The sequence below is a fragment of the Euprymna scolopes genome, chromosome 19 (genome assembly GCF_053919585.1).
Source record: "Euprymna scolopes isolate OS-2025 chromosome 19, ASM5391958v1, whole genome shotgun sequence".
Classification (NCBI taxonomy): Eukaryota; Metazoa; Mollusca; class Cephalopoda; order Sepiida; family Sepiolidae; genus Euprymna; species Euprymna scolopes.
Window position 1 is genome coordinate 114,215,205 of NC_136500.1, and position 17,378 is coordinate 114,232,582.

At 34.8% G+C, this 17,378-nt stretch overlaps 1 protein-coding gene across 8 annotated transcripts in view; it reads left to right on the forward strand.

The window, feature by feature from the left end:
* LOC145239883 (syntaxin-binding protein 5-like) overlaps positions 1-17,378 on the forward strand; it is a 678,091-nt gene that overhangs the window by 366,713 nt on the left and 294,000 nt on the right. For all 8 annotated transcript variants that reach the window (XM_080103493.1, XM_080103494.1, XM_080103495.1 and 5 more), the window contains exon 6: positions 3,278-3,341. In XM_080103493.1, the coding sequence (XP_079959619.1) occupies positions 3,278-3,341 (64 nt within the window). The remainder of the gene's footprint in view (positions 1-3,277; positions 3,342-17,378) is intronic.

Consider the following 17,378-nt stretch of genomic DNA (forward strand, 5'->3'; position numbering starts at 1 on the left):
ATTTTACAACTCAATTTCTCCCCTCAAAACAACTAGCCCATGCAGACGGTCTATCGAGACTGATTCCTGCCAAAATGAAACCTCTTGAAGATTCAGTAACCACGACACTACGTATTAATAGTGATGTAAAAACCATGATAAACAATATTATCCGCGAACTGCCGGTCACACTTCAGGAAATTAAGTCAGAATCCCTAAATGACAATTTCATTCAAATCACAAATCAGAAATTAGTACTAGGTGACACCAGTTCAGACATTTTTTCTGGTTGCGACGAAATACTGTTAAACAGTGAAAGGGTTGTCATCCCCCAAACCCTTCAAAAAAGAATTTTCAGGGATTTTCACATGGGGCATCCAGGAATAAACAGAATGAAAAGCCTAATGAGAAGTTTTGTTTATTGGCCAGCTATGGACCAAGATATTACCGACATGGTGAACAGCTACAAAAGCTGTCCTTTGGCTGCAAAAGCACCACCGATAACATATAAACCTTGGCCTAAGGCCATGGTCGAGGATCTACATTGATTATGCGGGACTTGTGGAGGATTTTTACTACCTGATAGTAGTTGACTCTTACTCTAAATGGCCAGAGGTACTAAGATGAAAAAAAAAACGACCACGGCAACAACAAATTTTTTATTGGAATTGTTTGCTCGGTTTGAGGTTGTAGACTGTCTGGTTAGCGACAACGCTACACAGTTCACCTCGACAGAGTTCAGAGAATTTTGTGAGACGTATCAAGTCAAACATATTATGACACCCAAGTACCACGCCAGAAGCAACGGCCAGCCCGAACGGTTCGTCGATACGCTTAAAAAGGCATTAAAAAAGGCGTCCGGTATACCGACAGAAAAGATCCTTCAGCAATTTCTGCAGGTTTACAGAATCCTGAGAAATCTGAACAAACCAGATGCTGGATCCCCAGCAGAAATCATGTTTGGACGGAAAATAAAATCCGTATTTGATAAACTGCTACCCAAACACATAGTACACAACAGAACCTCTACAATGCCAACGAAACAGTTTAACAGTGGAGATAATGTGTATTTTAGACATTTTAGAAATAACGTTTCTTTTTGGGAACAGGGCACGATCTTACGAAGAATCGGCCATGTTACATACATCATTCAAGGCGCAAAGTTCCAACATAAGATGCACCTGAACCAAATCAGGAAATGCTTCTACAAGGATCAAGAAGAACCACCGCAGGACGGCAGTGAGGCGATTGAAACTGTGTATGACTGTTTTGATATAGACCCTCCAAAAGGAATGTCAGAACCAAGATGCTCCGGCAGAAAGAGTACGCGCACAGACCCCTTGGTGGTCTGCCCCAAAAGGAAGAAATACTAATTTTCACAACCGCGGAAATCAGCTTAGGAGGGGGGTGTTGTGGGGTAATCACCATCCAAATGGACTGTTCTATCCATTATATAAACCATAAGACCTTTTGATCCCAGGTGTGGATTAAACACCAAAGCGACCTTCGCCTGCTCGGTGACGTTAACTACTCTTTTCAGTTGTAACCTTTTTACGTTGTTGTTCCAATAATACATTGTTTAAACTCTATTCCATTGTTCTGTTTTCTTTGTGGCTTATTGCAAGCCATAACATAAAGATACTTGGACAAATCTGTAAATGAAGAACTATGCTCTTTATATTAGTGACCTGTAAGTCGGGGATTATTTTGTAGGGAAACAAAACTTTTCCTAAAAGATTAGAAACTGTGATGCCCATTCATTCTGTACATTTAGTGATCTAAAATGCAATATCAAACTGAAGTGTGGCGCAAATAATCTTAGAAATATGAAGACATCTTAAAATAATGCAGTTTTACTGAAGATAAAAAAAAATGAATTACACACTTTCTCTGAAGAGCTTGGCCAGTTTGAGTACAGAACTTCCACACCAACGATCTGTTATTCCATAGTCAACACATATGAATTAACAAATTATATGAAAGTATTTGCAAAAGACATATTTAGTGTTGTGTAATTTTGGTTCCCAGACAAAAGAAGGATTGGACTTAATAATTCACTCTCGTTCGTTTGTTTGCACTTTTCTCAACAACCACGTCTTGAATTTTTAAAAAATTTTACACAAACATTAATCATGGTGAAAGTAAATTTTTGCCAGAACAGATTTTCCAGGATAACTCTAGTTGCTTCCTGTCCTTGGGGGTATTGTAGGGGTAAAATTGTTCCAAAATCGTTTGTCAATTCGCACTTTTCTCAATAACTACACTTGCACAAATATTAGTCATGGTTAGGGCTATGACAAGAGAATATTCTTTTCATTATTTTGACTCTTGAGTTTATATTCGACACAGACATAGTTAATCAATCAAGAACTATGTCACTGTATCTAAAAACATATAAGATATTAAATGATATATACCCGAGAGTCAAAATAATGAAAATAATAATCTGTTGGCATGGCCCTAGTCATAATGAAAGTAAATTTTTCACTCCTGGAAGAGGACTCCACATGCTCGGCTTGTTTTTCTCTTCTTCCACATACAGTGCTTGATATTCTCAAAAACTTATTCATTTCGTACTGGCCACGTTAAATGTCTTTTAACTTTGGTGAGCTAACAAAAACCAATGTGTCAACATGATTATCATTGCTATTAAAGTGAATTTTTCAAATAAGATATATGAAAATTCAGATTACTACATTAAAAAAAATTAATGACCCATTAAACACTCAAGTACTAACTAAAATTTGTTATCCATCGAAAAAAAAAATCCTAAATGGTCACTGTCATTCATTTAACTTTAGTAATCTGACAAGAACGGGTGTTTTACCACAATTGTGCTGTTTACATGCGAAGAAAATTTTACAGTGAAACTTATTGCTGAACTCTGTAAATTTTCAAATAGCACAAAAACTATCTTATCAAGTAAACAACTTTAATGGGCTTTTTAACAAAATATAATCACAAAAAATAATTCATTTCTCTTTAAAAAGAAACATGATTAAGTGAACAATGATATCATAGCTAAATGTAACTACAAGTTTTTTAACACTGTTTAACTTCCATGTTGTTGCATAAGGAAATTGTGCAAATTGATTATAAAACTTTGTCAGCATTAAATGACCCACTGAGGTTGGTGTATTAGGAAATCGGGGGGGGAAAAAAAACAAAAAACAATCTTATTCAATTCTAAAGCACAAACTTATTTACTTCAAAACCACACAAATTGTTTCTAATTCATTGTATCTGCAAACAATATTGGGCCGTTGTATTAAAGCTATACTTTTTTTTTTCACCCCAGATCACGAAAAACCCATCCAGGTCCAGTTGTACATCTTGAAGACAATCCTGCAGACCCCAGTCGGGTAAGTTCTTATGTGAAGGATTTCAATTAATTTTAATGAAGGCACAATTTAAAAAAACAAAATTTTCAATTTTGCTGAAGAGTTACAAATTGCATAAATCTTGTATCAATGATTGAAGATGTTTTTGTGATATAATATCTGGTTATAGTCAGCTAACGTACTTCCTAACTTCCAGTGTGGCTGCTACCGGAAGTGGTGACATGGCAAATCAGTTCCTTCACTTTTATTGTTCTTCAGTATTTCTATAGTGAAGTGATTTATCAAAATAAAATGAGAAAAGGACATTATTGAAAAATATACAATAAATTTTTTTTTTCTTATGTAAAACACTTAAAAATCTTGAAAAATTATTTTGGGAATATTATGTATTGGATAAATAATAAATTATTAACTGATAAATATGAATTTTTTTTAATAATAAAAAAAAAGAATGATCGGAAAAACGTAATAAAAAAGGGTACATGCACAGGGGAGATATAGGTGTGACAGAAAAAAAGTGAAGAACTGATTTTCTTTGTCACCACTTCCAGTAGCAGCCATGCCGAAAATTAGGAAATATGTTAGTTGACTATAACTGAATATCCGTATTTATCTGAAAGGCAAGATAAGTTTAATTTTGTTAAATTACCTTTTTCTCTGCAAATTCATCCAAACAAAAATATTCTTTTTAGATAGGGGGAAAAAAAAAAAAAATTCCTGAATTTTTTTAGTAAAAATAGCAATTCTATCGCAATGATAAAGTATCAACAATAATTCCTTGGAGATGACTAGCAAAAAATCTGAAAGTGCTAGAGCAAATGGAAGCGAAAGCTGGATAGATATTTGTAAACAAGATGATTGTATCAATGGAGTGTGCATGTTGGACAGTTGATTCCCTGGACAATTGCATACCTTTCATAAATATTTGAAGTTACCATTCCTTAATTTTGTCAAACATTTTTTTTTTTTTTTAAATTAGTCTAAACTAGCAGGGCTACCTGCCATTGCCCAAGATTTTGGATAACAAAGAAATGTTAAAGAAGTGTTCAACGAATTTAAAAACTTCCTCAATCATGTGACTTTAAAAAAAATTTCATGTTTGCAACTGTTTCAATATAAAGAAGTTACCAGCAGTTGTTTGACTTTTTGATTTTTGGTAGATTTGTTTCATTTATTTTTAATTTTTCAATTTATCAATGAACGGTCTTATGAAGCATTGTATTTAGATTCAGTTGGGGTGGTGCTAAGTGGTTAATGACATTGACTGAGAACATGGTGTGCCAAGTTCAAATGCAGTTCATTTCGCAGAAACGGCTTCATCAAAACACTTGACCTTGTGTCTAACCCAATGGAGAGAAGATAGATAAAATAGAGCATTGTATTTGGATTTATAAACTTACTAGCAGTCTGCTCTGCATTGCTCAGTCATAAGATACATTTAAATATGATAGATTAATCCATACAGATTACGTATTATTATTATACAGACAATTCGTTATCAATTATTATAATGAACCTAATATATAGTAGTGAGATCAAAACTAAAAAATATATATAAACTAGCAGGACCTGTTGAAATTCCACAGGGGACTCCTTCTGTAGATGTTCAGTGTGAATGGAGACCCTCCCATATTATTGTAGCTTTTTTGTTAAAACTGCAAAAGTATTTATCTAAGCTAGCAGGGACACCTGACAAAACCCAGTCGTAAAGTACGCTTAAATATAATATTTTAATCTTGCAGATTTCATATATATTATTATAGAGTTAATGTTCTATCGATTTTATATATTATAAAGTTGCGATTTCAAAAATAAAAAAAAATATATCCATATGGCTTGGGTGCATTAGCTTGAATCAAAACTGAAATAAAAACTTATGAAAAAAATATATATAACTTGAGTTCCTTCAGCCATAATCGAAGCCGAAACCAAAACATGAAGAATTCTTGGTAAAATTATTTGACAAGAAATGGAAGTACATACAATTAAACGACCCAGATGTAAGCGTGACACAGAAAATAACACACGCTATCGTATATATATATATATATAATAAATTCCACAGCCAAACAACGTCGCAGCCCACAAGAGCCATGACAGTCAACGAACCGAAAGTCCAAGACTCGAGTTTCGCCCTCATTTGGGCTCATCAGTTAGACATATCCGAATTCGATTTGAAACCCGAGCCTCATGCATGCGGGGCAAGCACTCGGATATGTCTAACTGATGAGCCCAAATGAGGGCAAAACTCGAGTCTTGGACTTCCGGTTCGTTGACTGTCATGGCTCTTGTGGGCTGCGACATTGTTTGGCTGTGGAATTTATTATATACAATCTCTCACATTCTGAAAATCATATATATATATATATATATATGACTTTGATGCCATCAGCTAGAATCAAAAACAAAACATACAACTCTACACCCTAATTCCTTAGCCTCTGAGCCATGTTCATACGCACACACACACACATATATATATATATATATACAACACCTCTCCCAATTACTATTTCCTTATTACGTCGAGAAATAAATCTGTCTATACCAATATATGGCTTTGTCTTGTCTATAATTGCTATTATATATAAAAAATTCACATGTCATCCCATTTTTAAAAGATGGAATTGCCGGATAATGGAAGATAAGATTTTAGCAAGCACGGTCAGATGGTCCACAGAGTTTTATAATCATAAATTTACCTGTCATCCCTTTTTTAAAAGATGGAATCATGGAAGACAAGATGTAAGCAAGGGTGCAAGGTTCAGAGTTTTATAATTATATAGATTCACATCATGTACAAGTGTTTCTCAATTTTACATCCAAATTACCATTTTGTCAGATTGAAGTACATGAAAAACATTAGGTAAATGAATAGCCACACTGAAGAGGATAATAGTCCAATGAAACACAAGGCAAATGGAAATTTTATGTCCAAAGTTAAATTTTGAGTTTTTTTTTAAATACTGGATTAACCTTAATTTGAATTACAACTAGGCAAATAGTTGTTTTTAATTATATTGAAATCAACTATTTTAACTGATAGAAAAAAGTGACTGTTCATTAACAATGCTTGTAAGTAGGTAATCTCTGTATTAAAAATTATTAGATAACATCTGTTTTTCGATTATACGTAACTTTGATACATACAGTGCTTTTCTGTTTTTTTTTTTATTGAATATTTCTTGAAATCTATGTAAATAAAACGTGTCTGTAAAATATTTAACCGATAAACCTAAAACTGCTAGTCACATAACAATAACATTAAAATTAATATGAAATAGTAATCTATAATATAAAAGCGAAAATGTGTGCATGTATGTTCGCTTTTTGTGTATGTCTGAGAAAGGCTTTTTTCAGAGAAGCGGTCGGTCGGCTCACAACTTCTTAAAACTTTTTATATCACATAGAAATTATAATATCTCCGAGTTAACAATGGAGCTCACCTGTCTATTTAATTTGCTCGACTTCGAGAAGATAAATATTCAACATTTGTTGCTCGCCGCATGTGGATTAGTCTTTTTCCTATAATAAAAGCGACACTAATTCTGGTGATATTTTTTCCGTCTATCGGCGGAAATGTCTGAAAGCAATCAGATTTGATCAATGTGGAAATATTTTCCTTATATCAAACAATTGCTATTCAATTTGGACAAAGGGAGCTGGTCGTCCCCCCCCCCCAACATCTTGGGAAAATAAAAATTTAAAAAAAGCGTTCCCACAGTAAATGAAATACTATCCCGCAATCAAAGTTGACCTCATTAAGTCATTAAAATGTGCACCTGCAAAATCTAAGTAATTAAATAAATTCAAACGTGTTTCCGTTAAGTATCGTGCAGTGGCCCAATGGTTAACGTCATGGGCTTTTTTTCACACTTTAATTTCCAACTTCACCTCAAGGGTTCGATCCTCATACTCACCTACCGAAACTTTTTTAAAAATTTTATCCCCCCCCCCCCTCAGAGTTTTTATTTACCCAAAACCACACACACCTTCAAACACCCCGGGCAACGCCGGCTATACCCCCCCCCCATCGCTAGTCTAATAATATAAATCTCACCTGTCTGTTTAAATGTATGTATGTCTGCCTAAAACTTGTGACAGAAGTGACAGATTTTCACAAGATTGGCATCGTTTTGAAGCTCGCCCCTTCGGATGACAAATATCGAAAAATTGGGAAAAAACATTTATTCCTTCACCCTCAACTGGGCACTTTTCTACAAGAAGGGGTCGCTTTTTTCACCGATATTTTCAAAAGTCATCCCCCTCTTTTTGATTGACTAGCCTTAATTATAACCTTCGCCACTTCTGGTTTGGTGATTTTTTTTTTTTTTTTTTTTTTTTTTTTCCACATTCTTTTCCATCTTCCCGTCATGGATTCCAGCCTGCCTGCCTGCCTACTACTACTTTTTTTTTTTTTCATTTTTTTTGCTCAACACACACCGCCAAACACCCGGGCAATGCCAGGCACCCAGGCTAGTCATGTTTGGGTTGGTGAATAACATATACAGAAATATGTCGGCAAGTTGAAATGTAAAATGTCTATTTCAACTTGCCAACATATTTCTATTGTGTGCCTAACACAAATTCATTCATAGCTTGAAGTGGTTTAATTTTAAATATTTCTTATCTATCTATCAATAGCTCAAACAGTACGGAACATGGCTGAAGCGCTTAATGTTTTGGTTTGGATTCTAGCTGATGGCACCTAAGTCATTTTTTTTTTTTAATTTTGTAAATCAGTACTATATATTAATTACAATATTATATTCAATAGTGAATTGGTTCTTTTTAATAATAAATACAAAATCTACATGAATTAAAATATATTTAAGCATATTTTATGATCGAGCAAGGCCAGGTACCCCCAGCTCACCAACAATAAAGTAAAAGAAAATTAAAACGATTTTGAAAAAATATTATTTTAAAAGAAAAAATAATTATATTGTAAACATTACGTTAAGTGTTGAGACATTATGTTGAACAAAGATGGCAGCAGTAAATCAAATCGGCGAAGAATCAGTGCTCTCACGATCTTGAGTGTTGAGTAGTTCTTAGTCACAAAGATGGCGGCAAATAATCAATGCAGTCCTGCATTTTGAGTGTTGAGTAATTCCTAGTAACAAAATGGTGGTGAAGAATCAATGCAGTCACGATTCAGTCGTTTCGAGGCCGATGGCGAACTGATTGAATCCAAAATTCAACATTTTTTATAATAACTTTTTAAGCTTCTGATTGGTTGATTGTTTTAACTGTGGTTATAAAAACGGTCGTCAAAATCATTGGAGTCATACCCTCATCATTAGAAGTCAAAAACATTTTAACACATAGCTGCATTATTTTCTTTAAACTTTCCATTTACTTATTTACTTGGACAAAAGTCAATATATTGTAAACGTAATTCTATCAGTAAATAAATGAAAATACATTGCATAAATTATTTTTAAAGCCCAAAAATAGTTTATATAATCCCTCTCTCTTATTTCTCTTGCTATTAACTTTCGTATCTCTTTCTCAACTGATACTTGCTCTTTCTTCCATTTCCCATGTATCTACATGTGTGAATTACTCTGCCATTTCTGACTGTCAGCATAGATTTAGGCAAGCACATTCCACTGTGGTCATCTCTAACTGCGTATACCATAAACTGGACAAGCCAGGTGAAGTTAAATCAAAGGCGTTTCATAAATCTGAAACTTTTCACAGAGTCTGGCACGAATTCATGAAAATTTATTTGTACGGTATAACTGGATGAATATTTAACATAATCAGATCCTTCCTACCCAAGAGAAAAATCCAAGTTGTCCTCGACCGTTGTTCATCCAAACAACATGACATTATTGTGGGTGTACCCCAGGAGTCGATCCTAGAAACTTTGTTTCTGATCTTCATAAACAACTTCCTTGATGAAATTGTGCGGAAAGTGGGTATATTTGCTGATGACATCATGCTCTATTCTCAATGTGTGGGTAAGCAAATGTGCACATATTGAAAACAATGACCTCCAGTCTGTTTTTAAATGGAGACATAAATGGATGATAACACTTAATCCTATTATGACAGATAATTGACAAATGAAGAACTGTTGAATATGTATAAAGAAGAATATAAACACATAAAATAATGGACTTCGAAAACGGATACAAAAAGAATATATTTTATTTGTGCTCCTATTCGCTGTGTGGTATGTACAATAATGGCAGTCGTACAATTTGCAGCCGGAAGCCACCTCAACAGCTCAGTCTTCAGTGGAGATCACTCGCATGGATTAACAGTTCTTCCCCTCTTTTTTATTTTCACTTAAGCTTCACCTAATCTGCAAAAGAAAAAAAAAGGGGGTCAGGATATTTACATTATACAGATGATTACTTTGGTTTGGATATAAACCCAAGGATCTTGAATGATGGCACTTCCTTTGTCAACGAGTCAGCAATTTGTACATCAGTTGGTATTCAAGAGATCTCTGCAATTTCTCTTCTGTCAATCATTTCTCTCAAAATGGCCATTTCTATGCAAAGTTTCTTATCCAATATTTGGTTTGAGGAATGTACAGAATCATAGAGACAGGAATTGTTTGTTTTGCAGATCTTGATGTTATCAATATTGTTTTCAATTGTAAAATTTCTAACAGTTTTCTATAATTTTTCCAAAGACTCACACATTATGAATTGTTTTCTTAGTTGCATGCATGGCATTGAGGTTACTGGCAGCAATCTCACTGCTAATGCAGGAAGTCTGTCATTCAAAACAGAGGGTAGGTTGGGATTCCTACTGAAAACATGTTAAGATTGAATATGTGAGCACTGTCAAGTGTATTTTTGTGCTGTCTAAAAACTGCAGTTTGTGTCTTCCGGGGTCTTTTTTACCATTTCTCTTAATATTTGATTATGATGTTCATTTAAGCCATTATTCCACGGACTTTTGGCAACGGAGGTGTGCACAACAGTACTCAAATCCTGTGTCATTATCAGTTAAGATCCTGCAGTCTCAAAATATGCTTTCCAATGTTTGAATATGACACTGATAATGTCAGAATTTTCTTTACCAGGGATTCTGATGACAATATTATGTCTAGTTGCATCTTGTTACCATTGATTTCTTTGATATCCATAGCAACAGTTTCATTAAAATATGATGCTAATGGGAGCAAGTATAGATCTAGTCTTTTTATATCGGATACATACTTCACAGGAATTTAGAAATGCTTGGAAATGGTCTTTAAATTTGGGATGTCTCATTTCTGCATTTCTTACTGAATCATACAATTTCTTACTACTACTAGGATGACTAAATTGTTGGAATCTGGTTGCAATTTTAATTTTTTCTGTCTTATTTTTAGAGGTGTCTTTACTCAAAAGAAGTGGAATGTCAGAATCCACAACATCAATGATGGTGCTGACTTCTATGGCTGCAATAACACATGGTTGTGTGATATTGTAGACAGTCCAGCTTGTTTCTGTCACCGAATTTAAACATTCTTGCTTTGTCTCTCATTATTATTATTTTCTTTTTCTGTGAATCGTTTAATGTCTAAAGGAAGTATTCATGCCATTTTTTCCACAAATGATACTAAATGCACCACTATCTAGGATGACCAAATAGTGTTGGCGTTTGTGTCACATTTTTGTTGACTCATAAGCACAGTGTGGGCCAGGGAAAGATAACTTGTGTTCTCTCACTTTGGTGTGGAGAGTGACCAAGATAAACCATTGCTAGATTCATTTTCCTTTTCAGTATAGGTAATATCATCTGCCTTCTTTACCATGATAGGTGTTGAGTTCATAGATGACTTGTAAGAAGGCCGTCTGTGCATAATCATTTTTTTTTTTAGCTGCCCAGACATTGAAGACACTGTCAGCTCACTGACTGTAGCCTTGACTAGCTGTTCATTTTCTGATGTGATGGTGGCACTCTTTAATGCCATGAATCGAGTACAGGTTCTAGAAGAATGATAAAATTTTTCAACTGAGCAATACGTCGGCTGAAGTTGATAAGAAAATCTTCTACTGGTGTGTCAGGCTGTCTCTGATACCCTTCAAAAGTCTTTGTAAGCCAAAATTGCCAGCTGGTTTATACCTTCTAAAAATAAGGTGTCAAGTTTTTCGTATAATCTTGTCATTCCATCTTCAGGGTTTAGTCACCTCTAACTCCAAAATACTCTTTTCTGGATTTTCCTTATAAAGAAAGAAACACTATTGGGGTACGTTTCATTTTGTCCAGCAATATGGCCATTTCTTCCACATGCTGTATTTGTCTTTATCAAAATGGGTATTAAAATGAATTCAGAAGCCATAGCTTTGTTTTGCTACCAGTGTTAATTGAAAAATGAAGAACTGTTAAATATATATAAATAACAATATGGACATGTAAATAATGGACTTCAATAACGGATATGGAGAGAATATATTTTATTTATGTTCCTATTCACTATATGTATATACAGTAATGGTAGTCGTACATCTTCCGGACTGAAGCCACTTCAATGGCTGGGAGAATCTTCAGGCGAGACCACTCGCATGGATTAATGATCACAAAGTTCTATTTTTTTCATTTATTTTTCAACAGTTGTAAGATACTGTTTCAATCCACACTGATTACTATGGCTAATAGCACACTGCCAGACAGTACAACATTCAAACTCCTTGACCTAACATTCACAGATAACATGAATTGGAACAAATACAAAGAAGATAATGCCAAAGCTGCTGCAAGGAAAATAGATCCCTCTATAGTGCTAGAAAACTTACTTGCCAATATCCAGTATCTCTATAAGACCATCATCCACCCATCCACCACAAATTGTTGTCGTATCTAGGCTGGTGCACAAACCACTTGTCTCCTGCCGGCAGGGTTCAAAAAAGTATCCTATCTAAAAGGTTCCACACTGTCTACCAAGCTCTAATCCCTGTCCTATCAGCACAATGTTGCATCCCTGTACTTATTTTACAAGTACTTCAATGAAATGTGCTCAGACGAATTTGTGTTTCTGATACGTTCTCACCATAAATACACTCAACAGATCTGACAATTAGCTAAATCCCACTCTTTACTGTAGAGATCTCCAGATGCTAGAAAGCTTTCTAGCTTCTTTCTTCTAGCCTTTGCAATTCCTTCCCTGTTTCTTGGACTCCAATAATAGGCAGAAATTTAAATGTAATGTTAAGACATCTTGCTGTACAACTCTCCACTTATGATATCCTTAAGGATATGACCCTTAGTTTGCAGTTGTCCCTTATATCTCTGTGGCCATATGCCATATTTGTGATGAACTAAAGTTACAAAATCTCAACCTTTTACTTAAAAAGCAAACGATTTTCATCTTGTATATTTAATGTATAAATCAAACTCTAAATTTTTAAAAATGAAATTCTTCTTTAGTGGAACTGTAACAAAAATTGCAACTATGAATCCTAGGGTATGTTTTACTGCCCATAGTCTTTTGAAAAAGTGGTAAAAAAAATCAAATATATAACTAAAAATGTGACCAAAAGCAAGATAAGTTACTCTTTTACCCAACTAGGTAGGTTTTTAGTGTTTTTACTAAAATGTAAAATGCTTTATTGGCTCGAAAAACAATCAAGTTCAAAGGGTATGCAACCACAAGAAAAAGTGGCCACAATGTATTTATTATGCAGCCATTTTTTCTTGTGGTCATGCACCCTTTGAAAACGCTTGTTTTTCAAGCCAAATAAACATTTTACATTAACTAAAAACACTAAAAAAAACCTACCCAGTTAGGAAGAATAGTAACTTATCTTGCCTTTGGTAACATTTATTTATTATGTATTTGATTTTTTTGTTATTCTTTTTTTTTTTTTTTTTTTTTTTTTTTTCGAAGCACTGTGGACAGTAAAACATAGCCGAATCCTATATTGCTAGTGTTTTTTCAAATAAATCTAGGTAAATGTACAATTCGGATGATTGGCAACCATATTAAAAATGTCAAATACAGAACTTATTTACATTACAAATTCACGCAACCAATTGAATCTCTATTTTATGAGAGGAGTCCTAACATGTCATGAAGACAACTCCACCCGTCTGACTTGCCAAAATTTGAAGAGGTTTTGTCCATTGATGTGTCAAGTTTATGTTTGAAAAAATATTTATGTTGAACCCTCAACACATTTGAAATATGAAAGTTGGATGTATCTTTATCTATGCAAGAACGTCTACTAGAGTCAGTCTGTTGCGCTTAAGTGTGAAAAATGATTATCAATACTCAAATGGAATTGACACCTTAACAATAGCTGTTTCTTCTATTGTTTGAAAATAACTTTAATTTGATATAAAAATCTTCAAAAAAAGTTTTGATTTGACTTGGTGCTATCAACGATGGAATAGATTTCTCACAGGCTCTTTCCCTTCTCTCTCTTTCCCTTTTAACTTCTCTTTTCGTCTCCCTTTGTCTTTTCGTCTCCCTTTGTCTTTTCGTCTCTCTTCTTCTCCTCGTCTCTTCTCCCCATTTCTTCTCCTCCTCTCCCCGTCTGCCCTCCTCCTCTCCTCATCTGCCCTCGTCGTCCTCCTCCGCTCTCCTCCTCTCTTTGTCTATTCATCTCTTCTCCTTTATTTCTTTCTTTCTGTCTCCTATTCTCTCTCCGTTTCCTCTCTCACCCCTCTCTGTCCTCTCTTCTCTGTGTGTCTTCATCTCTTTCTCTCTTTTTGAATTGAGAGGATCAGTCCAAAATTGGTTTATTGATTTCTCCAAACTCTTTGCTTTCTATCCAAGAATACACTCCCACCATTACCATCTTTCTCTGTGTTTTGGTAACTTCTGCTGCTGAATGCCTTTACAGTAGTTTCCAACTTCCTGCTGACCACTTTGGCCTTGTGGGGGTTACACAATGTTGGCACCAACACCTACGTAATGGAAAATTGGTTACTTGAAGGTCTGCCAAGAAATCAGATGTATTGTCATTGTGAAAGGCGCTTGCTGCTTACAAAATGCCTACTAATTATGTCTAGTGGTATTTTTTGCATTGTTTGAACACACATTCTGTTTGTCTTGAAATGTTTAGATGTGTGTGTGTGTGTATATATAAAGCAAAGTTGTCTGTATGTATGTGTTTATGGCATTTTAGTTAAAAAGTTGATCTTAGAGCCAAATTAGCTGCTGATTTAGAATCTCCATCTTCAATCCAAAGTACAGAAGTTCTGGAACCTTTTTTTTTTTTTTTAATCATTATTCAAAATTTTAGATATATAAAAATAACATTTAGATATAAGTGTTTCAATATTTTTAGTATTCTCTTGTTCCCACCCTCGCCAATCTTTCACCAAAAAACACCCATCTAGCTGAAACCACTGTCAGTAATTTTCCCCACTCTTTTCTGTGCCTAAATCAAAATGTAGATTCCATGAACAAAACTTTTTTCTTAGAAGTGCACGCCTGTGGAACTCTCTACCATTTGTCTGTTTTCCACCTGACTACAACTTGGATGTCTTCAAGTCCAACATAAACAAGTTCTTGTTGAACCGTCCCCTTAAGTAAAACACTTTATCAGATCTCCATTACTAGCGGTTACTACGATATACCATTGATTACTGTACACACAATAACCCTTATCCCCCACTTCCTTGTAAAAAAAAAAAAAAAAAAAAAATTCCCTTTCTGGGTTAATATTTTCTGTTATCCAACCAAACAATAACTGAAATATAAAAAAAATAAGTCAAGATTAAGCTTTTTTTGTTTGTTTGTTTTTGAATAGGTGGTGCTTTTTTCATAATATCTCAGAGTTAACAACGGAGCTCGCCTGTCTATTTAATTTTCTCGACTTCGGGAAGATAAATATTCAACATTTGTCACTCACCGCATGTGGATTAATCTTTTTCCTATAATAAAAGCGACACTAATTCTGGCGTCATTTTCCGTCTATCGGCGGAAATGTCTGAAAGCAATCAGCTTTGATCAATGTGAAAATATTTTCCATATATCAAACAATTGCTATTCAATTTGGACAAAGGGAGCTGGTCCCCCCTACCCCCAAGGTCTTGGGAAAATAAAAATAAAAAAAGCATTCCCGCAGTAAATAAAATACTATCCCGCAGTCAAACTTGACCTCATTAAGTCATTAAAACGTGCACCTGCTAAATCCAAGTAATTAAATAAATTCAAACATCTTTCCGGTAGCATCTCGCGGTGGCCCAATGGTTAAAACCGTCACACTCTTTTTTTTTTCACACTTTAATTTCCAACTTTGCCTCAACGGTTCGGGTTCGATCCTCATACTTACCTACCAAAACATTTGTTTTTATTTTAACCCCCCCCCCCCCGGAGTTTTGATTTACCCAAAACCACACACGCCTCCAAACACCCGGGCAACGCCAGGTACCCCTCGCTAGTCTATATATATAAAAGCGAAAATGTGTGTATGTATGTTCGCTTTTTGTGTATGTCCAAGAAAGGCTTTTTTCCGAGAAGCGGTCGGTCGGCTCACAACTTCTTAAAACTTTTTATATCACATATAAATCATAATATCTACGAGTTAACAACAGAGGTCGCCCGTCTATTTAATTTGCTCAACTTTGAAAAGATAAATATTCAACATTTTTTGCTTGCCGCATGTGGATTAATCTTTTTCGTATAATAAAAGCAACACTAATTCTGGCAGTATTTTTCCAGTCGCGATCGCCAGAAATGTCCGAAAGCAATCAGATTTGATCAATGTGGAAATATTTTCCTTATATCAGACAATTGCTATTCAATTTGGACAATCCCCTTTTTATGCGGAGCTGGTCCCCGCCCAACATCTTGGGAAAATAAAAATAAAAAAAGCATTCCCGCAGTAAATGAAATACTACCCCGCAGTCAAAGTTGACCTCATTAAGTCATTAAAACGTGCAACTGCCAATTCTAAATAATTAAATAAATTCAAACGTGCTTCTGTTAGTATTTTGCGGTGGCCCAATAGTTAACGTCGCACTTTTTTTTTCTTTTTTTTTTTTTTTTTCACACTTTAATTTCCAACTTTGCCTCAAGGGTTCAGGTTTGATCTACCTACCAAAACTTTTTTTATTTTATTTTAACCCCCCCCCCCCCGGAGTTTTGATTTACCCAAAACCACACACACCTCCAAACACCCGGGCAACGCCGGGTAACCCCGCCCCCCGCTAGTCTATTATAATTACTGGTTCCTATATTGTATTAAACTCTATACTAGGTCTGCTTAGTAGGTGATCATTGGCCAGCAAATGTGCTGCTGCTTTGAATTGTCTTACTCTCCACCGTTCCTCTGTGTATAATTTTTATTTCTTTCCATAAAATTACATGGTTTCCCTTTTTTCTCCATGTGTGATCAGCCATACTTGACTTTTTAATTAACACTTTGCAATGTTCTTCTAACCATATTTTTAGTGGGTGACTTTTGTAGTTTTCCACATTTACATGAAATCTTATATGCATACTTCTTAGTAATGTTTTTTTTTTTTTTACTTACATAGGAGACTTTTTAAGAGTTGAAATAGTGTCTTCATATCATATGGACTACATGTTCTTTAAATTTTTTTTCAGACAAAACCTTTATGTATGGTATACAAAATGAGTTTTCGCATGCTGTCCTTTAGTGTTTCATCCAGATTTGTTGGATTCCATCTAAAAACAAAAACGGGTGTAAGACTGCAAAATTCCATATTAGAATTGCGCTCAAAGACTAGTAGCGTAGTAAAGTACATGGTAAAAATCAGTTGTAAACGTTATAATCTTCTGGAGGCTTCAAGTTCAATCCTCATTGCGGGTGCCAAAATAACAATTGTGAATTATGTAGGACTTCTACCCAATAATGGCTAGCAGAATGAGAACATCCTACCCCCGTAGATTAAACAAAGAGCTCCATTTGAAATTCCATGCAGATTCTGGAGGTGGCACACAGCTGCTATATGTAATCATGGTTAATGCAGGCTATATTTAGTTTGATTTAGCTTCATGAGAAGGGGTAATGAGGGTAGTGAAAACCTTTTGTGAAAATTCAGATAACTCTGAAGGTATTAGACATTAATAAATATTCCCCCAATTTCTATTTCTTTGGAGTATTTGAAGAAGATTTTAGACGGCATAATATG